General features: G+C 47.2%; 2 protein-coding genes across 7 annotated transcripts in view; one reads left to right on the top strand and one right to left on the bottom strand.

Annotated features, from left to right (window-relative positions):
• LOC308469970 (C-type lectin domain family 2 member D-like) overlaps positions 1-23167 on the top strand; it is a 123567-nt gene that overhangs the window by 3420 nt on the left and 96980 nt on the right. The window lies entirely within an intron of this gene.
• Positions 3750-23167, bottom strand: part of LOC308469854 (uncharacterized protein) — a 42746-nt gene continuing 23328 nt past the window's right edge. For 2 of the 3 annotated variants that reach the window (XM_080992888.1, XM_080992889.1), the window contains exons 4-5: positions 7701-8015; positions 3750-4757 (exon numbers count right to left, since the gene is read on the bottom strand). In XM_080992888.1, the coding sequence (XP_080849014.1) occupies positions 4486-4757; positions 7701-8015 (587 nt within the window). In that variant the 3' untranslated portion in view covers positions 3750-4485. Of the gene's footprint in view, positions 4758-7700; positions 8016-8479; positions 8792-23167 lie in introns of all 3 variants that reach the window. The other variant, XM_080992890.1, reaches the window with a different exon arrangement.

The following is a 23167-nucleotide window of genomic DNA, read 5'->3' as shown; positions in this document are numbered from 1 at the left end:
ACTTGAAGAAATCCCCAAACTTAATATTTTTAAACTTCAAATGGAGCTCAGAATCCAGTTAGGCAATCTTTTGCAGTTGAATTAGGAGGCACTGAGAGACAGCAATTTGCTGCTCCCCCCCCCCAAAGAGCAGCCCAGGAACACACAGCCTTCCCGCTGCTTGCAAACCTTGTCGGAGCTTCAGGGGAAAGCGGAGGCTGCCGGCAGAGCACCGTGGCTCCTCCCCCCACCCCCGAAGAGCACCCCAGCAGCGCAGGGCAACAGCGATTTGGCTCCAGGGACCACACATTCACTCCATAAGACGCACAGACATTTTCCCTTCCTTTTTAGGAGGAAAAAAGTGCGTCCAATGGTGCGAAAAATACGGTATCTAAAGCCATTTGCACATAACAAAATATGGACATCATAGGAGCCGATGCAACACAAAATACTGTTGCTGTATGTAGGTTTTATTTTATTTGTTTTTTATCTTATATTTTGGAAATGTACATCCAGGGTTTTTTTTTTTCCTTTAAATTTTTTGGGGCCCCCAAAAGAGTGGGGCCCTAAGCTATAGCTTGTTTTGCTTATACGTAAATCTGGCACTGGTCACCCTTCACCAATAGATCCCAGGGCAGCTTACCACAAGTTAAAATTTCAGAAATGATTTTGAAGAGATATGGAGGGTGTTTGTAGAACTTGTATTGTTAAAACGGAAAGGGGCTAAACTAATGCAAGAGCTGTCAAAATTCTGGGAGTTTGGAGAGTTATAATGGAATGGTGTCAGTGGTGGGGTGCACATTTTCATTATTTATGTATGGTTACTTATTGATTTGATGATGATGATGATGATGATGATGATGATAATAATAATGATGATGTTATTTATACCCTGCCCTTCCCGGTTCAAAAACCGGGCTCAGGGCAGCTAACAACAAATTTAAAACACTTAATTGTAAAAGCAGCATAAAATACAATATAAAAACATGAGTAACAATAAAAATCAAAAATCAATTAGATAATCCCCAGGGCTAGCTGGCTGAATTAGTCCTACTTGGGCCAGTGAGGAGGCCAGGGGAGAATTAGCTGTGGGGTCTCAGAGCAGGTGATCTTCATAAAAGGGGAGGGGGAGGGAAGAGAAGGGAAATAAAATATCAGGCTGAATTCAAATTAAAGGCCAGGCGGAATAGCTCTGTCTTACAGGCCCGACAGAAGGAGGTTAAATCCTGAAGGTCCCTGGTCTCATGGGACAGAGCATAGCACCAGGTCAGAGCCATCACTGAAAAGGCCCTGGCCCTGGTGGAGGATAGTCTGACTTCCTTAGGGCCCAGGACCTCTAAACTATGGTTATTCATGGACCTTAAGGTCCTCTGAGGGGCATACCAGGAAGGGCGGTCCTGTAAATACGAGGGCCCTAATAATAATAATAATAATAATAATAATAACAACAACAACAACAACAACAACAACAACAACTTAAAAAAGGGAGGGGGGAGTTGAGGGGAAAGTACAGTAGATTTGTAAAGACCTTGTTTTTCTGGATAAAATGTTTGTAAAAGTTGGGGGGGGGGGTAAACTTTGGTGCATGTCCAGCCTCTGTTAGAGGAATTTGCTCACTTGGAGATTCCTAATAATAATAATAATAATAATAATAATAATAATAATAATTCATTATTTATACCCCACCCATCTTGCTGGGCTTCCCCAGCCACTCTGGGCGGCTTCCAAAAAACATATTAAAATACTGTAATCCATCAAACATTAAAAGCTTCCCTAAACAGGGCTGCCTTCAGATGTCTTCTAAAAGTCTGGTAGTTGTTCTCCTTGACATCTGGTGGGAGGGCGTTCCACAGGGAGGGTGCCACTACTGAGAAGACCCTCTGCCTGGTTCCCTGTAACTTGGCTTCTCGCAGTGAGGGAACCGCCAGAAGGCCCTCAGCCCTGGACCTCAGTGTCCGGGCAGAACGATGGGGGTAGAGACGCTCCTTCAGATATACCAGACCAAGGCCGTTTAGGGCTTTAAAGGTCAGCACCAACACTTTGAATTGTGCTCGGAAACGTACTGGGAGCCAGTGTAGGTCTTTCAGGACCAGTGTTATGTGGTCTCGGCGGCCACTCCCAGTCACCAGTCTAGCTGCCGCGTTCTGGATTAGTTGTAGTTTCCGGGTCACCTTCAAAGGTAGCCCCATGTAGAGCGCATTGCAGTAGTCCAAGCGGGAGATAACCAGAGCATGCACCACTCTGGCGAGACAGACTGTGGGCAGATAGGGTCTCAGCCTGCGTTCCAGATGGAGCTGGTAAACAGCTGCCCTGGACACAGATTTGACCTGCACCTCCATGGACAGCTAAGAGTCCAAAATGACTCCCACGCTGTGCACCTGCTCCTTCAGGGGCACATTTACCCCATTCAGGACCAGGGAATTATCCACACCTGCCCGCCTCCTGTCCCCCCAAAACAGTACTTCTGTCTTGTCAGGATTCAGCCTCAATCTGTTAGCCACCATCCATCCTCCAACCACCTATGTTGTTGGCCTGCTTCACTGGCTCTTGCTGGATTAAAACATGACTGAGAGGTGAGGGACCATGCAGTTGTTTGGACACAAGAGCCACCTTGAACTCTCAAAACCCTCAGTTTAGAAGCATGCTGGACCATCTCAAAACATCTATTGCAAGGGAAACTTCTGTCATTTTATTAATGTTAACTGCATTACTATTTCTTGTCAGCTTTTCCAGTCCAAATAAAAATTCCAGGTCTCAACCTGGAGATAAAAAAGGGGGGTGCAAACTTCGTGCAAAGAGAAGGGAATGTTATTTTCAGACTAATATTAATAATAATTTTATTATTTATACCCTGCCCATCTGGCAGGGTTTCCCTAGCCACTCTGGGTGGCTTACAACATATCTAAAAACATAATAAAAACATCAATCCTTAAAAACTTCCCTAAATAGGGCTGCCTTCAGATGTCTTCTAAAATATGATAGTTGTTTATTTCCTTGACATCTAATGAGAGGGCGTTCCACAGGGCAGGCGCCATGACCGATAAGGCAGTGAGGGAACTTCTTGCAGTGAGGGAACCACTAGAAGGCCCTCAGCATTGGATCTCATCGTCCGGGCAGAACGATGGGGGTGGAGATGCTCCTTTGGGTATACTGGGCCGAGGACATTTAGGGCTTTAGTGGTCAGCACCAACACTTTGAATTGTACTCAGAAACATACTGGGAGCGAATGTAGGTCTTTCAAGACCAGTGTTATGTGGTCTCAGTGGCCGCTCCCAGTCACCAGTCTAGCTGCCACATTCTGGATTAGTTGTAGTTTCCGGGTCACCTTCAAAGGTAGCCCCACATAGAGCACATTGCAGTAGTCCAAGCGGGAGATAACCAGAGCATGCACCACTCCGGCAAGACAGTCGGCGGGCAGGTAGGGTCTCAGCCTGCGTACCAGGTGGAGCTGGTAAACAGCTGCCCTGGACACAGAATTGACCTGTGCCTCCATGGACAGCTGTGAGTTCAGAATGACTCCCAGGCTGCGCACCTGGTCCTTCAGGTCCTTTCTCTTGGGATGCATCTGGGGAGACGGGGCCAATTGGCAGACCCCCAGCTAGCTCCAGCCCACTGGCCAACAGCCGGGTGAACTCCAGTTCTTGGAACAGCATCAAAACTGCGACTCAAGCCTCAGAAACCTTTAGAGACTGAGCACGCAAGCCAGCAGAGATAAGAAGTCCTTGCAACGGAAAGGCGGACAGAGGCATATGTAAGCATTTTATTCAGCATCAAGACAAAGGAAAAACATGTCCGCTTCCCTTCGTGTCCAAGCAAAAGCTATATGCAACGGAAGTTCCCAGCAGGCTGTGCTGGAAGTCAACAGACATGTGACATACAACAACTCCGCATGCCTGTTCTAAAGGTGGAACGGAACAATAGCCTAACACTTTCTGCGTGAGTCAGTGTCTCATAGGAGCAGACTCTGCCTGAGTTGGCACCAGGGTCTCCTCCAACGGGAGAGCGTGAGGCTTCCTTGCTTGGGGGAACTGAACTCAAATGCTGGTCTTTCAACAGAGCTGATGCCCTCGAACTGCTTCCCATCGTTTTGTGCAATTCACAAGAAAATACGCTTCAAGGCCACTTGGCTTTTTAAAAAATGGTACAGTCAGGAGGGTGTGTGAAGGTTTCCTTTGGGGGGGGGGTGATATCAGAGGATGTGCATTGCACATGGCCACCATCTTAAAGAGCATATGGCTAGAAAAATGAAAGGAGCAGTCCTTCAAGGCAGAAAGGCATTTGTTTCAGTGTCGCATTCATGAGGAAAAGAGTTCCCATTTTCCATTTTCCCAGTGTGGTGTAGTGGTTCAGAGCGGTGGACTCGTAATCTGGTGAACCGGGTTCGATTCCCTGATCCTGCACATGCAGCTGCTGGGTGACCTTGGGCCAGTCACACTTCTCTGAAGTCTCTCAGCCCCACTCACCTCACAGAGTGTTTGTTGGGGGGGAGGAAGGGAAAGCAGATTGTTAGCCGCTTTGATACTCCTTCGGGTAGTGATAAAGAGGGATATCAAATCCAATCTCTTCTTCTTCTTCGTCTCTCCTGGGTGGGTCTGCGCTGCTTTCTTGCACCTCTGGTGACCCAGGAGGCAGAGTTCCATTTGCCAAGCCACCAGCAAGTTGAGCAGTGTCGTTGTCTCTCCTTTTCCATTTCCAACATAGATACACTGTGAAACAGAGCACCAAAAAGATGGCAAGCCCTACTGCAGCGTAAGCACAATCATGTCTGCGTCCTGAAACTAGAAAATAGAAAAAGTCAGTGGTCATGCTTCTAACACCCTTTAAGTGCAGCAGTACCGTGGAAAGAGCTATGTGTGGCATTATTCCACCCCACCAAGAAGGCTAGATAGAACCAGACCTATGTGCCTTAAAATCATAGATCTGTAGAGTTGGAAGGGACCACAGGGGTCATCTAGTCCAGCCTCATGCAATGTAGGAGTCTTTGGCCCAACTTTTACCCATGACCCTGAGATCAAGAGTCTCATGCTCTACCAGCTGAGCTTTCAGCCATTATGGCAGGAGGCACAACAAATCTGTTTTAATATCTACTGGTATGAGTCTATTATTTATTTTGTGTTGCCTTTATAGCATGCCTCTCCTTCAAAGGTTAGGTTTAGGTTTATATATCGCTTCCCATGACAACAAGCCCCCAAAGGATTTACAGCTAAAGTAAAAATACAATAAAAATACACAGACATATTACAAATAGGGCTGACTTCCCACCTCACACTCCAGCCCTAAGTAAGACAGATGCTGGTGCCAGGAGCCAGGGCCGAATTTAGGTTTGATGAGGCCCTAAGCTACTGAAGGTAATGGGGTCCTTTATATGTCCAGCTGTCCTTTGTCAACAACTAATTGTCACTGTTTTTTGTGTTGAATATATGCTATATGGTAATTTATGGACCTAATAGGTCCACACAACAACAAAAAACACTGTTGCTGTATGTAGGTTTTATTTTATTGGTTTTTTATCTTATATGTTGGAAATGTACATCCAGGTTCTTTTTCCTTTAGGTTTTTTGGGGGGCCCGCAAGTGAGTGGGGCGTAAATCCGGCACTGGCCAGGAGGCCCAGTGGAATGCTAATCTCCTTCCCACCAGTGTCTCCTGCATACAGGGCAACCAAGGCCATCTCAGGGCCAGAAATGGGCCTGAGTACAACATTAATCTCATCCAACTAGTCTGGAGTTCAGGAACTGCCTGCTCAAAAACCTTGCCTAGGAAGAGACATTTGCAAGTAGGCTATCATGATTCAGATCTTCTGAGCTCAGGGAGGGTTTCTTAAGGAGTGGTCTCTCCTCTCAGAGAGGCATTTGTTTACTTCCTTGGCATCACTAGTGTCCCATCCCTGTCAGATATGATGAGCCATGAAGCGTTGTAGCCACCTTGTGACCATCCAAGCACCTTGTCCACATCCTTGAGCCTTATCAATGGGGAATCGCCCATTAACACCTGGCCAGAATACTGCCTAGACACCTCAAAGTGACTTGCTATAATAGCAGAATCTGGGTCCCTACAAGTGATTGTATCCTCAGTATTACTGAGAGAACTACTGGGGGATCCACCTTTGGGCCAGTATATAAAAAGGTCTCACACTGCCTGTAAGGTGTGCTAGACATCAAGGACACAACTGAGGAAGAGAAGGAAGTCTTTTTCATTGCCTTTACCACCACAAAATAGGCTTGACAGTGAGCACACAATTGGGTTTGATTGTATTTACTGGGAGTCTTCGCCCACTTGCATTATTGCCATCTTCCCGCTTGCTCCATTGCCCTCAGCTATTGGGTTCAGCAAGCTGGAAGCCTCGAAAGGAAGACTGAATTTCTATGGACTACAGCAACTCCCCCACCCTGATCCTCCAGGTCTGCTCTAATGCTGCGCTGAAAACCCAGAAGGAATTAAGTGTGAGAGGCAAATTCTCCTTGTTGCCCCACTCAGGTCTCAGTTATAGATGGAGCATAAGGCGGCAAGCATGCCTCCCTCCACGATCCATTTTATTATTCCTACAACAATGTGAGGTGGGCTGAAGAGTTAGTGACTAGCTAAGGATCACACAATGATCTTCATGTCTGAGCAGGGATTTGAACCTTGATTTTCTCAGTTCTAGTGTGACATTCTGACCACTTATCCACTTATCCAGGTAAAGGTAAAGGAACCCCTGACCATTAGGTCCAGTCATGGCCAACTCTGGGGTTGCGGCGCTCATCTCTCTTTATTGACCGAGGGAGCCGGGGTACAGCTTCCGGGTCATGTGGCCAGCATGACTAAGCTGCATCTGGCAAACCAGAGCAGTGCACGGAAATGCCGTTTACCTTCCCACCGGAGTGGTACCTATGTATCTACTTACACTTCATGATTTCGAACTGCTAGGTGGGCAGGAGCTTGGACTGAACAACGAGAACTCACCCCGTCGTGGGGATTCAAACTTCCAACCTTCCGATCGGCAAGACTCAGGCTCTGTGGCTTAGACCACAGCGCCACCCGCGTCCCCTACAAAAACTGACAACCACCACAAATGCCTGCCAGACCATAGAGTTCCTTCCAATGCTAGTCATAGCAGACCCAGTCAAATTAACAGAGGTGATTAACATAGGTCCAGTCATTTCAGTGAGTCTATCTGAGTAAAGTATTTGGATACAGTCCATAATACATCGCTAGTGATCTGTGGTTCATCTTGGTGGGTCACAAGTTATTTGCAAGCCTATGAATTCAACTGCTGACCTTTATAGCAGGTTTTAGTTTTGTTTTTGCTTTTTAAGAAAAATATCCATACCATGAACTAGGGGCTGAATTATAGCAGATATGGGGAGCTTGTAGCAGGGAATGGATTGATATATTAGAAATGATCATCCTAGAGGAACCTTCTAGTATGCAGAAGTTTTCAGAAGGACAAATCATGGAAAGTGCAGATAGAAGGCAACTTATTAATGGTATTCATATGAAACTATGAATAGGACAAAGTGGATGGTGTCTTAAGAGATACATGATTTCATTGCACGATGAAGGGCACCTTTGCACAGAAAAAAAACTCGAGGAGCATTCTCAGGCAACACCTTGAATCTGGGAAACCTCTAAAGCTCCTTGAACAGAACAAATATATAACAAACAGAAATGAATAAAAGGAACCAGTGTCTCCTCCCCCAGTGGCTGTGAATCTAGATGTCAATCACATCAGAAACTTACCAGGTATATTAAGGAAGAACTGAAGCACACAGGATCCATTATGCTGATGATCAAGCTGGTACTCTCCAGCGAGTCCTTCATAAGCATTCTTGATAGTAAGGCCACTGTCAGATATATGGAAGTGCTCTTCATACGTGTTGACACTGTGATTCAGGTGCCCCTTGTCTGTGCTCAAGATGTATTGCCAAGAAGAGGAGGAGTGGTTCTTCTTGTACAAAACAAGACTACTGGAATGGTTCAATATATTATTAGGAATGATCGTCCCAGAGGCACCTTCTGGTATGGAAAGATTATCTGAAGGGCACTGCCCAGGGTCTAGAAATAAAAAAAAGATGCATTTATTTAAAATAGGGCAAGAGTAGCTATCAAAATAGTAGGGAAGCATGATATGATAATACGATGCAAGAAATGTGTTTTTGTTTTATTGCAAACTATCCTGAGATCTGTCCTCTTACCTTACCGTACATCAGTATACAGGTGTGTGCATTCCTACTATCTTGTTACTTTTTGTTTTTGTTTTCAACTCCCTTTCTTTCTTTCTCACTTTGTCTTTTAATAAATAAAATTCTTATAATAGAATATTTTTATATTTTTAAAAAACCTGCCCTGAGATTTTATGGAGAAGTGTGGGTAGTAAATTCTATTATTAATAATAATAACTGATAGGAACAAATGCAAACCAAAAAGAAATTCATGCAAGCAGCCGTCCTCACCCCCACCTCTTCCTCCACCCTCAACCCCAGTGGTGAATCCATTTGACAGTAACTTCAGAACCTCACCAGGTATGCTAAGGAAGACTCGATGGAAACATTTTTTTTCCAAAGTATCTTTAAGTTGGTATTCTCCAGCAAGTTGTTTGTTGGTGTTATTGATAAAGAGGTCATTTCCCCGTAGATAGAAGTGTTTCTTGAATGAGCTCTTGTAGAATTGCGGTTCTCCTCCAGTTATGAGTAAAATGTCAACATCAGAATCAGATGAACTGCTCTTATGAATTAAAATTAAAATGTTGGGATAGCTGGAAACATTAGCAAAGATCATCCCAGATGAACCTTCTGCTATGGAGACGTTAGCACCAGGGCAGTATGTGGAACCTGGAAGAAATGAGGGCAACTCATTAATAGAATTCTACCACTAGCCAGACAGATTAGATCTCACATCTTAAGAGAGGCAGGATATCATTACACCATACAAAAAATGGCACCTTTGCAATTGCACATTTGGTAAAGGTCATATTACACTTGTTGAAGGCAGTTTGGAAGCTTACAGGATCCCATCATCTTTGGGGGGCAGACAATGCTCATTGGCATTGGCATAGTGGGATTAGGATCAGATTTGGGTTAAAGAGCAGGGGATAGATTATAGAGAGTATCCTATATGTAATCATATAAATGTTTGTTATGGGTATTTTGGGCCATCTGGCGTTTAGCCAGTTGGTCCTAGGTCTCAGCTGGTGTGGATGGCCTTGTTCAGGGGCAGGCCATCCTCCCTATCATTTGCGATAGGGGGTGGTCAGTGAGATGGTGTTAAGCATCTTTGTGAAGCCAATGTCGGGTATAGGGCTCATAAGCAGTGTTGCCAGTGATATTAGCAACATGATTGGAAAGAAAGAAAGAAAGAAAGAAAGAAAGAAAGAAAGAAAGAAGGAAGGAAGGAAGGAAGGAAGGAAGGAAGGAAGGAAGGAAGGAAGGAAAGGGGGGGAGAGAGAAAGAAAGATGAAAATGCTTGGTTGCAGTGGTGGTTCTAATAAAAAAATTCCTTCCAGTAGCACCTTAAAGACCAACTAAGTTAGTTCTTGGTATGAGCTTTCGTGTGTATGCACACTTCTTCAGATACACTGAAACAGAAGTTGCCAGATCCTTCTATATAGTGAGAAGGTGGGGAGGGGTATTACTCAGAAGGGTGGTGGAAATGGGAGATTGGCAGATAGCTGAGATGAGCCTGTTGACGACTCTTAACGACTGTAATAGGTCTTACAGGAAAAGCCAAGGGGTGAGAAGGTGAGAAATGGCTTAGTCATGTATAATGGGATAAGAATCCAATGTCTTTGTTCAAACCAGGTCTCTCCATGGTTTTAAGTTTGGTAATGAGTTGCAATTCAGCAGCTTCTCTTTCCAGTCTATTTCTGAAATTCCTTTGTAGTAAAACAGCTACTTTGAGATCTTGTATAGAATGTCCTGGGAGATTGAAGTGTTCTCCTACTGGTTTCTCTGTTTTGTGATTCTTGATGTCAGATTTATGTCCGTTTATTCTTTGGCGTAAGGTTTGGCCTGTTTGTCCAATATAGAGAGCTGAAGGACACTGTTGGCATTTGATGGCATACACAATGTTAGACGATGAGCAATTGAATAGTCCCGAGATGGTATGTGTGATGTTGTTGGGGCCAGTAATGGTGTTGTCCGGGTGTATGTGGCAGCAAAGTTGGCATCTGGGTTTATTGCAGGCTCTGGTGCCAGTGTCCGTGTTAAGTCTGGTTGTAGTATTATTGTGGGTTAGGAGTTGTTTAAGATTGGGTGGCTGTCTGTAGGCAATGAAAGGTCTTCCTCCCAGAGCTTGAGAAAGAGAACTGTCATTGTCCAGGAGAGGTTGTAGATCTCTGATGATGCGTTGTACTGTTTTAACTTGGGAGCTGTATGTGATGACTAGAGGTGTTCTGTTATTTTCTTTTTTGGGTCTGTCTTGCAGCAAGTTCTCTCTGGGTATAAGTCTGGCTCTGTTGATCTGTTGTCTAACTTCATCTGCTGGGTATTTTAGTTCTGAAAAGGTTTGCTGTAGATCTCTTAGGTGAGAGTGGTGGTTCTAGTTATAGTATGAGGTAAAAGACCACTGGAGAGGGGGGATTGCTAATGAAAGTGTGTGGGGAGGCATGTGTATGTAGAATTTAGGGTTAGGAGGGTAAGAGGGACTAGAAAAGCAGACTAAATCAAAGAAGGAAAGGGGGGAGAGATGAGGGATCTGAAGAGGTCGAAGTTGTGATGCCTGGCAGTAGTATTTGTATATCAAATGCCAAAAGTAAAAATAATGTAGAAATGAAAATATGTATGGAGCCCATAATATAATAATGTGTGTGTATTCGTGTGAGTGTATGTATGTGTCCTTTTAAACAGAAGGAGGAGGGAAAGGGGGAGAGAAAAAGAAAGGGGGAGGGGGAAGGAGGAAAGGAAAGGAAAGGAAAGGAAAGGAAAGGAAAGGAAAGGAAAGGAAAGGAAAGGAAAGGAAAGGGGGGGAAGGGCACCAGTAGCAATAGCACTGATATGGGGGGAATATTTTTTTATTATTATTTTTAGAGAGGATGGTAATAGTAGCAGGACGATGGAGGGAGGTAAGGCTCCCCCCTCAAAAACAGACAAACTAAGAAACAAAAGGTGGACTAAAAGGAAAAGAGAAATAATAATGATAATAAGAATGAAAAGGGTTAAAAATATATAAAATAATTGTAATAATAATGATAAAAAATAGTAATTAAAAAAAATTTCCCCCTTTTTAAAAATAGAAATGAGGGTAGAAAATGGGATAAAAATAAAACAAAATAGGGAAAATAAGCTAGAGAGGGGCAGCTTGTCTGGTAAAAATAAAGTAAAAAATATTGGGAAGGAAGGAAAGAGGACAACAGCAACAAAAAGCCTCCCCCCCTTTTGGGGGGATGGAAAATGTGTTTTTAAGTAATATATGGATGCATTTTTAAAATGGTAGTAATAGTAATTTAGTGAAAGGGCTGAAGACTTAGGGAAGGGGGAAAGGTGAGTGGGGTAAAGGGGGGTTTAAAAAGGGGGTTAAAATATATGAAAGGGGGAGTTTTATATATTTAAAAAATAGAGGATAGAGTTAATGATAATAATATAATATTATAAATATATATACGTGTATTTTTTTTAAAAAAAAAATAGAAGTAGAAAAAACAGAATTTAAAAAATAAAGGAAATAAAAAATAGAAAAAGGTGAGGTCTTTTCCCAGTGGGTTTCCCACTGGGCTTCAGCCTGCTTCTGGTGCACTAGCCATCCGGATGGCCGGGCGTCCCTCTCCTCCGTTTCCTCTGCGCGGAGGCAGTGATAGGGTTTGCGCAACCTTCCTCTTGCTTCCTCTGCCTGCTTTTAGCCACAGCTGGGGAGGGGAGCTCAGACGCGTGTCTTTTCACGGCTTCCCTTTCCTTTCACAGCAGCAGCGTTGGCCATAGCAGCAGCAAGGTCAGGGCTCCGTGTCTTTCTGTGCTCAGTATTTCTCTCTCCTCTTCTCCCCTGCTCCAGCTTCGGGATCTTCTTGGTCCCAGATCGTCGCTGGGCAGTCAGCAGGGGGGCTGGGTGTCCTGCTTTCTTTCCCGGCTCGGCCTGGGAAGAGTGGTCGGCGGCTCCCTCAGTTGGTCCGCCGGTGCACCCGGTTCCCTGTTGGTTGTGGTGGCGGCAGCAGCAATCCCAGCGGTCCGGGAGCCAGCCGAGTAGCCCAATTGGTTCTGGCCGGCATCAGGAGCTGCTCACTGCCATCATTGCCTCAACTTTCTAAGCATTTGGGTAGGCTTGTCTTATCAATAATGTTTTTAGCTGGCGCTGAAAAGTGTACAATGAAGGCATCTGCTTCATCTCAAAAGGCAGGGAGTTCCAAAGTCTGCCACACCAAATGGTTGAGTTATTACAGATGCAGAATGGATATTATGTAGCACTAGTGATACGAGGCAGGCAGCTTCCCTGTATTCTTTTCAGCACCTTCTGAAGATATTTGTACTTAGACAATCCTACATATCTAAACGTGTATTCATATTTAGGCAAGTGTACTTGGTTGTTTAGGCAAACATACTTGGTTGTTTCTTAAACCCTAAAAACCTTCCACCGGAAAGCATATTTTGCCCAAGGCAGCCACAAAACTCTGTGAGTTAGCTGGAGTGTGAACTTGGCTTTTTCTGGGCTACATGCCATGCTCAATTGTGGAAGTGGAGAAGTATTTACGAGAACTGTTGTGAATCTGAATAGCTTAACAGCCCTACAGCTCTGCTGTTTACTCACTAGCATGAGTAACGAGGGATAATATCAAAACAATATATCCTCTCCTACTTTCTTTAACATCCTCACATGTTCAGGATGCTGAGAATTGTTAGGCGAGCCCTCCTATCACCCTCACAAGAACTACCGTTTCCAGAATTCTCTGGGAAGAAGAATTGATCATCAAGCCCCTTTAAAACTGTGGTATGAATACCCTAGTACACTCCCCGCCGTCTTAACACCGGCCTCTTCGTCTGTCCAGCACTGGTTTGGACACTAAAATACGTGGACAACTTGCCAGGGAAGACAGAGCAAAACCTGTGAGAGATTCGGGATCGTAGAAACTCTGCGTTACATATCTTGCTGAACGGAATAAAAAAATTCCTTCCAGTAGCACCTTAAAGACCAACTAAGTTAGTTCTTGGTATGAGCTTTCGTGTGCAAGCACACTTCTTCAGATACACGTGCATGCACACGAAAGCTCATACCAAGAACTAACTTAGTTGGTCTTTAAGGTGCTACTGGAAGGAATTTTTTTATTTTGACTATGGCAGACCAACACGGCTACCTATCTGTTGCTGAACGAATATCGCGTAGCTCTTTCCCATGTCTCTCTTTTCCTCTTTCCACTCCCTGGGCGTTTAATCCCCTCGTTTTGTCAGCCCACGAGGACACCCTCCGCGCCACGGCCCCCTCGGGAGCGCAGCTGGGAAGGGAGCGCATAGGCTCCGCCGCTGCAGTCCAGCGCTGGTTCCCTTGGAACAAACATAGCTGTAACTTCCCAGCCACGTGTTTTACGCAGTGAGTTTTCTTTCTAAAGGCTGTTTTTCGTGCCTTCCCGCGGCTGTGTGCCTGGGTGGCCAGTCTCCCCAGCAAGCCCCCAAGCTTGCAAATCGCCCGCTGCAGTGAGAGCAAGGCAGAGCGAGAGCGAGAGCGAGAGAGATCACCAACCTGCTTTTGCCTCCTTAGTCCCTGACGCGCAGGGCACGAGCCACCCCAGCCGCAGAACGCAGAAGAATCCGGCGGCGAGCGCTTTCCTTGTGCCTCGCTCCCAGCCAGCCCGTCGCAGCAGCGTCGCCGGCATCCTTCTTCCAAAGTCCTTAAACTAGCAACAGTTAGCAAGCGGGGAGAGCCGGGAGAAGAGGAGAATGAGTAAGAGGCGAGAGTATTTAAGCGCGTTCGAGAAGAAAAAAATTCACTTCCGGATTTCCGGCTTCATCTTCTGAAACCTTTGGCATCCGTGACGCTCAAAGCCGAGGTTTAACTGTACGGTGCAAGAAATAATGTATTTTTGTTTTGTTGTAAACTACCCTGAGATCTGTACTCTTACATTACCATATATTAATATACAGGTGTGTATATTCTTAAAATCTTATTACTTTTTTTTCTTTTTCATTTCAACTCCCTTTCTTTCTCACTCTATATTTTTAATAAATGAAATTCTTATAATAGAATATTAATTTTTTTTTAAAAAACCTACCCTGAGATCTTACGGAGAAGTGTAGGTAGTAAATTCTATTATTAAGAATAATAACTAATAGGAACAAATGCAAACAAAAAAAAATTAATGCAAGCAGCCCTCCACACCCCCACCTCTACCCCCACCCTCAGTGGTGGTGAATCCGTGTGATAGTAACTTCAGAACCTCACAAGTTATGCTAAGGAAGACTTGATGCACACAAATATTACTCATAAAATCATCTAGTTGGTATTCTCCAGAAAGCCAGCATCCTCCTTCTTTTCCCAAAGTCCTTAAACGAGCAGCAGGTAGCAAGCGGGGAGCGGGGGAGGAGGACGAGGAGGGGAGAATATTTAGATGATGACATGCTAGATCAAGTAGATTCACAGGGGTCAGCAAACTTTTTCAGCAGGGGGCCGGTCCACTGTACAGACAGAGACACACACAGCAGCCCCCAGCAGGCACTAATAGAGGCGGAGGCAAAAGCATCGGGGAGGTGGGAGAGACGAGGGGGGGGGAGCAATAAATAGAAGGCAGGGGAGATCTCAGGGGTGCTCACGTGGTTCGTTTCCCTTGTTAAAAAAAAAAAGGGAAAAAACAGATAAATCAATACACACTGAAGTAAGCAACAGTTCTGGCGGCGCGTGGTTAGACGTGGAGGGAAGCGGCTCCTTCAACCAAGTCCCTTTCCATGCTAAAGAGCAGCCTTCCTCAAATTCAGCCCGCCAGGTGTTTTGGGACTACAACTCCCATGATCCCTAGCTAGAAGGACCTGTGGTCAGGGATGATGGGAATTGTAGTTCCAAAACATCTGGAGGGCTGAGTTTGCCTATGCCTGAAGTAGAATGATAGAAATACTTAACTGAGAAGAGTTTTGGATTTGATATCCTGCTTTATCACTCGCCTTAAGGAGTCAGTCAGCCAGCCAGTCAGTTTTATTGCACATAGCTAAAGGCTGCCGCAATGTACACAGGATCATTCGACAATTAAAAACAATTAAAAGAAAATATGCTGGATTAATACAAAAAAACTTAAAACATTTATATTATCAATACATTACCTACTCTAAACAGAGCTATAAAAGTACCTTAATATACAGGTTAAGACATTAAACAATAAAATTTATAGGCTAAAATCACCACATGACCACTAATATATTAAAAAATAATGTTAATTAATACAATGTGCAATTATATTCAGAGTTTGGTGATAAAGATAGAATATAACTTGATGTAGATAGGGTCAAATAAATTCATCTCCTTTACAGTTGGTGGCTAGCTTGGCTATATAATTTGCTCTAATTTTCCTAGCAAAGAGTGCTACACGCCAGGTCGCATACTTATCTCTGTCTGCGAGGAGATATAAAGTCACGTCAGAGGGGTTCTGGCCAGGGGACCTTGTCACTATAGGTGCTAAAAATTGTTCTCTTGCTTCATTGTATAAGGGGCAGCGCAAGATATAATGCATAAGGTCCCTCTACTTCAGGACATCCCCTGATGCAAACACGTTTGTTTGTTGGTATGCCTCTGTGTCTCCCATCTCTATAAGCAGAGTTTATTCTGGGAATATAAAGGAAGTTCTTTTATCTCGGTCACTGAGAGGTCATATTTGCCCATCAGTTGGGCAGCGTGATGTACCCAGTTTTTAAGGGGTAATCCATCTGAGAGCTCAATCAGGCATTTTTTTGGTAGCCTGTTGAATTCCATCTGTTGAATTCTAAACCAATAGCAGAGGATTCTTTTATCTATTTGGCTATCTATGCTCAACATGTGAGTTTCCAACCTGACCATGGCAGATTGCAAGTCTTTGGGTAAACCTAAAAGGACTCTTAAAAAATAATTCTGTGGGGGTTCCAAACCAGAGACTTTTGAGGTACCCCAAACCTCTGCACCATATAAAATCTGGGCCATTGATTTTGCTTTATACACAGATAGGTAAAGGTAAAGGGACCCCTGACCATTAGGTCCAGTCATGGCCGCCTCTGGGGTTGCGGCGCTCATCCTGCTTTATTGGCCGAGGGAGCCGGCGTACAGCTTCCGGGTCATGTGGCCAGCATGACTAAGCCGCTTCTGGCAAACCAGAGCAGCGCAGGGAAATGCCGTTTACCTTCCCACCGGAGCGGTACCTGTTTATCTACTTGCACTTTGACATGCTTTCGAACTGCTAGGTTGGCAGGAGCAGGGACCGAACAACGGGAGCTCACCCCGTTGCGGGGATTCGAACCACTGACCCTCTGATCAGCAAGTCCTAGGCTCTGTGGTTTAACCCACAGCACCACCCGTGTCCCATTTATACACAGATAGAGCTGGGTTAATCAGATTTCCACCTTTACAAGCAGCGCATTTCAAAATAGCTTTTGCTGATTTAAAGGCTTGCAATATAAGTGCCTGGCATGCTCTGGTCCATGGGGTCATGAAAAGTTGGACACAGCTAAACAACAACAACTAAATTTAATATTAGATAGCTGTATATTCCAAGATGCCGTTTCTGAATAAACCAATCCCAGATATTTAAATGCACCGTATTTTTCGCTCTATAGGACGCACCGGACCACAAGACACACCTAGTTTTTAGAGGGGGAAATCAAGAAAAGAAATATTATCCATCCCGCTGGCTGTCTTGGCTTCTGCCATAGCCTCGCAAACTCTCCAGCGCGGCTAAAGAAGCGTGGCTAAAGAAGCCAAGGCAGCAAGCATGATGCATTCTGCTCGCTACCTTGGCTTCCTCTTTAGCCTTGCGCAGCCTCTCCCGGCTGGAGAGGCTGCTCGCGGCTATGGCAATTCCCCCACCTCCCGCAAAAGCCCACAGGAGCTGTGCACCCTTTAAGGAGCGCGCAGCTCCTGCCGGCTTTTCTACGAGGAGGGAGAAGGGACTGACTGGCCGCGTCAGTCCCTTCTCCCTCCTGGGGAAAAGCCCGCAAGAGCGAAGCTTGTGTGCGGCTCTTGGGGGCTTTTCCTGCCTGCCTCCCCCCTGCATTCGCTCCATAGGACGCACAGACTTTTCCCCTTAGTTTTTTAAGAGGGAAAAAGTGTGTCCTATGGAGTGAAAAATACAGTATTTACTTGGTTTATGATATGTTGATCCAGGTGCCAAACATGCTTTTTAGGGTGCTTCCCAAATACAATGACCTACGTCTTATCGTAGTTTATAGATAAAGCATTCCTCGTGCCATATGAACTTAATTTTGCAAGCAACTGTCTCAGGCCCACCTGGGTTCTAGATACAAGTACTAGGTCATCAACATACATTAAGACTGAGAGTTTTTGGTCAAGAATTGTGACAGGGGCAAAGTGTAGGCCCTCCAGTTCTTTAACTATGTCATTAATATGAAAATTAAACAAGAAAGGCGCCAAAACGCATCCCTGTTTGACTCCAGTAATGTCTTAATTCTAGTGGTGAGATGGCTAGCCAGATCCACCTTAACTTGTATTGATGTGTCAGTATATAATGTTTTGATGAGAAATAATAGACGGCGGTCTATATTTGTCTTTTCCAATTTCTGCCACAATGCGTTTCTAGGGACCGTATCGAAAGCTGACTTTAGATCAATAAAAGCAACATATAGTTTTTGCTTCAAATTATGGATGTATTTACACAGCAGAAAGTTCATCACAAGGCACTGGTCCAATGAGGATTTCCCTCTTTGGAAACCAGCCTGGACTTCATATATTGCCTTATTTGTATCTGCCCATTCTTCCAGTCTCCCAAGGAGGAGCCTGGCATATAGTTTACAGGCTACATCTAACAAACTAATGGGTCTATAATTAGCAGGATTTTTCTTCTCACACTTTTTATATATCAGGGCAATTGTACTCGGCTTCCACCCTTCTGGTATGCAACCTGAGCTGTTAATGTATGAAAACAGTTTTGCAAAAATGGGTGACCAGAAGTCCGGTCTCATCTCCATTGGGTGAGGGGGATTGGATATGTGGGCGAATGTTGAAGCACATAGCCTCAGATTTTGCAAAGTTTACTTGCAGGCCGGCTACCATTGCAAATGTGTTGAGTTCTTTGGTTAGGATGGTTGCTGTATTTATGAGGTCTGGTGTTGTGGCCTTCAGGTCGTTTGTAATTTATAAGTTCTGCCTTTTATTTCCACTCCCTTGATGTCTGTGGCTGCTTGGATTTGGACTGCTAGAGGTTCCAGAGCCAGGATAAATAGAAAGGGAGATACTGGGCATCCTTGTTTTGAGCCTCTCTGGATTGCTATGGTATTAGAGTCCTGCATTTTGCTGACGCTTGGGAGTAGATTTGTTTGAGGGTTTGTAAGAAGTTGGGACCAAATTTCATTCTAGTTAGTACTGCGAATAGGTATTTCCATTCTAGGAAATCAAAAGATTTGAGGGTGTCTAGGGACATAATTAAGGGGACGCAGGTGGCGCTGTGGGTTAAACCACAGAGCCTAGGACTTGCCGATCAGAAGGTCGGCGGTTCGAATCCCTGTGATGGGGTGAGCTCCCGTTGCTCAGCCCCAGCTCCTGCCAACCTAGCAGTTCAAAAGCAAGTCAAAGTGCAGGTAGGTAAATAGGTACTGCTCCAGCAGGAAGGTAAACGACGTTTCTGTGCGCTGCTCTGGTTTTGACAGAAGTGACTTAGTCATGCTGGCCACATGACCTAGATAAACTATCTGCGGACAAACGCCAGCTCCTTCGGCCAGTAAAGCGAGATGAGCGCACAACCCCAGAGAAGTCTGCAACTGGACCTAACTGTCAGGGGTACCTTTACCTTTACCTAGGGACATAATTGTCAGTGGGAGTTTAGTTGCTCCGCTGCTGTTGCTGCACTCTGAGTTGGGGAAGGCCGCTCCCTCCTCAGGCTAATTCCACCTGGCCCAGGGGGCGGGGCCCAGACTGACTCACCACCGCCACAGCTTAAGAGGCCTCATTGAGGCACTGGGACACTGCTGCTGTTGCTGCACTCTGAGTTGGGGAAGGCCGCTCCCTCCTCAGGCTAATTCCACCTGGCCCAGAGGGCGGGGCCCAGACTGACTCACCACCGCCACAGCTTAAGAGGCCTCATTGAGGCACTGGGACACTGCTGCTGTTGCTGCACTCTGAGTTGGGGAAGGCCGCTCCCTCCTCAGGTTAATTCCACCTGGCCCAGGGGGCGGGGCCCAGACTGACTCACCACCGCCACAGCTTAAGAGGCCTCATTGAGGCACTGGGACACCGCTGCTATTGCTGCACTCTGAGTTGGGGAAGGCCGCTCCCTCCTCAGGCTAATTCCACCTGGCCCAGAGGGCGGGGCACAGACTGACTCACCACCGCCACAGCTTAAGAGGCCTCATTGAGGCACTGGGACACCGCTGCTATTGCTGCACTCTGAGTTGGGGAAGGCCGCTCCCTCCTCAGGTTAATTCCACCTGGCCCAGAGGGCGGGGCCCAGACTGACTCACCACCGCCACAGCTTAAGAGGCCTCATTGAGGCACTGGGACACCGCTGCTATTGCTGCACTCTGAGTTGGGGAAGGCCGCTCCCTCCTCAGGCTAATTCCACCTGGCCCAGAGGGCGGGGCACAGACTGACTCACCACCGCCACAGCTTAAGAGGCCTCATTGAGGCACTGGGACACCGCTGCTATTGCTGCACTCTGAGTTGGGGAAGGCCGCTCCCTCCTCAGGCTAATTCCACCTGGCCCAGGGGGTGGGGCCCAGACTGACTCACCACCGCCACAGCTTAAGAGGCCTCATTGAGGCACTGGGACACCGCTGCTATTGCTGCACTCTGAGTTGGGGAAGGCCACTCCCTCCTCAGGCTAATGCCACCTGGCCCAGGGGGCGGGGCCCAGACTGACTCACCACCGCCACAGCTTAAAAGGCCTCATTGAGGCACTATGACACTCCTGCTGCTGCTGCACCGTGGGTGTTGAGGAAGGCCACTCCCTCCTGTAGGCCCATTCCACCAGGCCTAGGGGCTGGGCCCACACTCGCCACCACTAGAGTTTTAAGGACACTGGTGTTGCTGCAGCAAATGTTAAAAATGTTTTTTATATATTTTAAAGTGTTTTAAAGGGGTTTTTACTTTTTACTTTGTTGTACCACCGTGAAGGGTGGTTTTTATTGATGTATTTTTATTTTGTTCCGTTTTATTTTGGTTTGGGGTTGGATATTGAGTGGGGTGGGGATTTGTTTTGTTTGGTACAATTGTTTTTGGTTTGATTTGTTTTTCTATTTTGTAAATGGAGGTTGGTTTGAGGCTTGGGATTGCTACCGTAGTGGGGCGAGGGAGGTATGGCGGTAGGGGCAGATGTCATAGGCGAAGGGGATCGAGATACAGATATGCTCGTACCCCTTCCAATCTGCGCCCCATCACGAGGGACGAGGGTAGGGTGAGCAAGGATTACTCACCTCCGTCACTGATGTTGTGCAATGCCAGGTCTATAGCAGCGGCGTAGCGTGAGTTGTCAGCACCCGGGGCAAGGCAAGTAATTTGCGCCCCCTAACCCGGGGCAAGGCAAGTAATTTGCGCCCCCCCAACCCCTAACCTGCCGATCTGAGTCGAGTTGCTGCTGGCGCTGCCGCCCAAACCACGCCGCTTGCCCGGAGGAGGGGGGCAGAGAGGCGAGGAAAATGCAACATGGCCCAGCAGCTGCAGCAGCAGCAGCGGAGGCGGGGCTGTGAGGAGGGGCTGCCTGGCACGTCCTCCGCGGCCCTGACGCGCGGGGCTGAGAGCCGCCGCCTGCCGGACGCCTTCAGCCCGGGCGCGCGCACAGCTCGTCGGTTCCACGAGACATGGGGCTCTGCTACAGCCTGCGCCCGAGGCTCTTCGGCGACTCCGGAGGCAGCGAGCGCGCCCCCCCAGATGTTGCGCCCGGTGCGGCCGGCCCCCCTGGCACCCCCACGCTACGCCACTGGTCTATAGGCAACAAAACCGCCACTCTGCGAGATTTCTTCACCTCGCAGGGGGTTGACCTGGCTTGTGTGACGGAGACCTGGGTGCGCGAAGGGGAAACTGTTACCTTACAAGAGATGGCGCCCCCAGGTTTCTCCGTCCTCCACCAGTCGCCGACTGTGGGCCGGGGGGGAGGGGTGGCATTATTAATCAGGGAAGATTGTTCTTTCAGGGCTCTACCATCGCCATCGATCCCCGGCATTGAATGTGTTGGCCTAGTGTGGGGCTCCGAGGTGAGCTTGGCTGTCTGGCTGGTGTACCGGCCACCTAGCGCACCAGCAGCCACCCTGTTAGGCCTGCTGGAGGCGGTGGCCGGCTGGGCCTTGGAGTTCCCAAACCTATTGGTATTGGGGGACTTCAACATCCATGCTGATGCCACTCCCTCCTCACAGGCTCTGGACCTGGTGTCTTCCATGGCGACACTAGGGCTCTCCCAGTTTGTTTTGAGCCCCACACATCAAGCAGGCCACACGCTGGATTTGATCTTTGGCGTAGGTATAGATGTGATCATGTCTCCTTCAATGAAGGTGCCATGGTCTGATCACTACGCTCTGAAAGCCAGGATTTACTTTCCACCCCCACCCTGCTTAGGTGGCGAGCCGAGTTGGGCTCGCCCGCAGAGGCTGATGGACCCTGATAGATTCCGTCAGGCCTTGTGGGACCTTGCTCCCCCTGGTGACTCATTGACTGAACTTGTTGAGGGCTGGAATATCCAGCTCCTAGCAGCCATCGATGAGATTGCACCTGGGCACCCTCTGCGACCCCACAGAAACAGGGCTCCCTGGTTTACCGAGGAGCTTCGAAAAATGAAGCGGGACCTCAGACGGCTAGAGTGAGTATGGCGGGGTGCCCGTGACATCTTATAGGGTTTTTATGAAAACCTACGAGATGGCAGTGAAGGCCGCTAAGAAGTCCTACTTCTCGGCCTCCATTGCCTCCGCTAGCTCTTGCCCGGCGCAATTATTTAGTATAATTAGGTCTTTAACGTCCCTTGAAGGACAGCCAAATTTAAATAACAATTTGACACACAGCTGTGAGGCATTTGCGAGCTTTTTTGCGGAGAAGGTCCTGTTGCTCCGCCATGACCTCCCTGCCAATTTGGATACAATAAAGGAACTGGAGGCCCCTCGACTGTCCTCGGGTCCAGTATTGGACCACTTTGACCGGATATCCCCAGCCGATGTGGACAGACTCCTCCGAGCTGGAAAGCCCACCACCTGTCCTCTTGACCCGTGCCCGTCTTGGCTGATTAGAGCGTGTCCAGACGAGGTGTGGGCTCCCCTGGGTGATATCTTCAATTTGTCCCTTGGCACCGGGATATTCCCAGGGGAACTGAAGGAGGCAGTGGTGCGCCCGCTCTTAAAAAAAAAACATCATTAGATCCCTTAGATCTATCCAATTACCGCCCGGTTTTGAATCTTCCATTCCTGGGTAAGGTGATTGAGAGAGCGGTTGCTGAACAGCTTGGTAGGTTTCTGGATGAAACATCGGCTCTCGATCCATTCCAGTCCGGCTTCCGCACTGGTCATGGGACCGAGACAGCTCTGATGGCCCTAACAGATGATCTCCGCAGGCAGCTGGATCGAGGCGGGTCGGGGCTGCTGATTCTTCTAGACCTGTCAGCAGCCTTCAACATGGTCCATCACGAACTCCTGGACCACCGCCTTGCTCACGTGGGGATCCAGGGCACAGTCCTTCAATGGCTGTGCTCATTTCTTTCTGGTCGGGGACAGAGGGTGGCGCTTGGGGGGAATTGTCATCGCGCCACTCCTTGGTGTGTGGAGTGCCTCAGGGTGCGATTCTCTCCCCTCTGCTTTTTAACATCTTTATGCGCCCCCTCGCCCAGCTTGTCCAGAGTTTTGGGCTGGGTTGCCATCAGTATGCCGATGACACCCAACTCTATCCGTTGATGGATGGCCATCCTGACTCGGCCCCAGACACACTGACCAGATGTCTGGAAGCTGTGGCTGGATGGTTACGTGGGAGCCGGTTGAAGTTAAATCCTTCGAAGACAGAGGTCCTCTGGCTGGGAAGGGGCGATATGGGATTGAGAGGGCAACTCCCATCTCTTGCGGGGGTGCAATTAGTGACAGCATCGTCCGTTAAGAGTTTGGGTGTAATCTTTGATACCTCCCTCTCTATGGAGGCGC

This window comes from Podarcis pityusensis, assembly GCF_964106645.2.
Source record: "Podarcis pityusensis genome assembly, chromosome: 2".
NCBI lineage: Eukaryota > Metazoa > Chordata > Lepidosauria > Squamata > Lacertidae > Podarcis > Podarcis pityusensis.
This window is presented reverse-complemented; position numbering and strand designations above follow the sequence as displayed.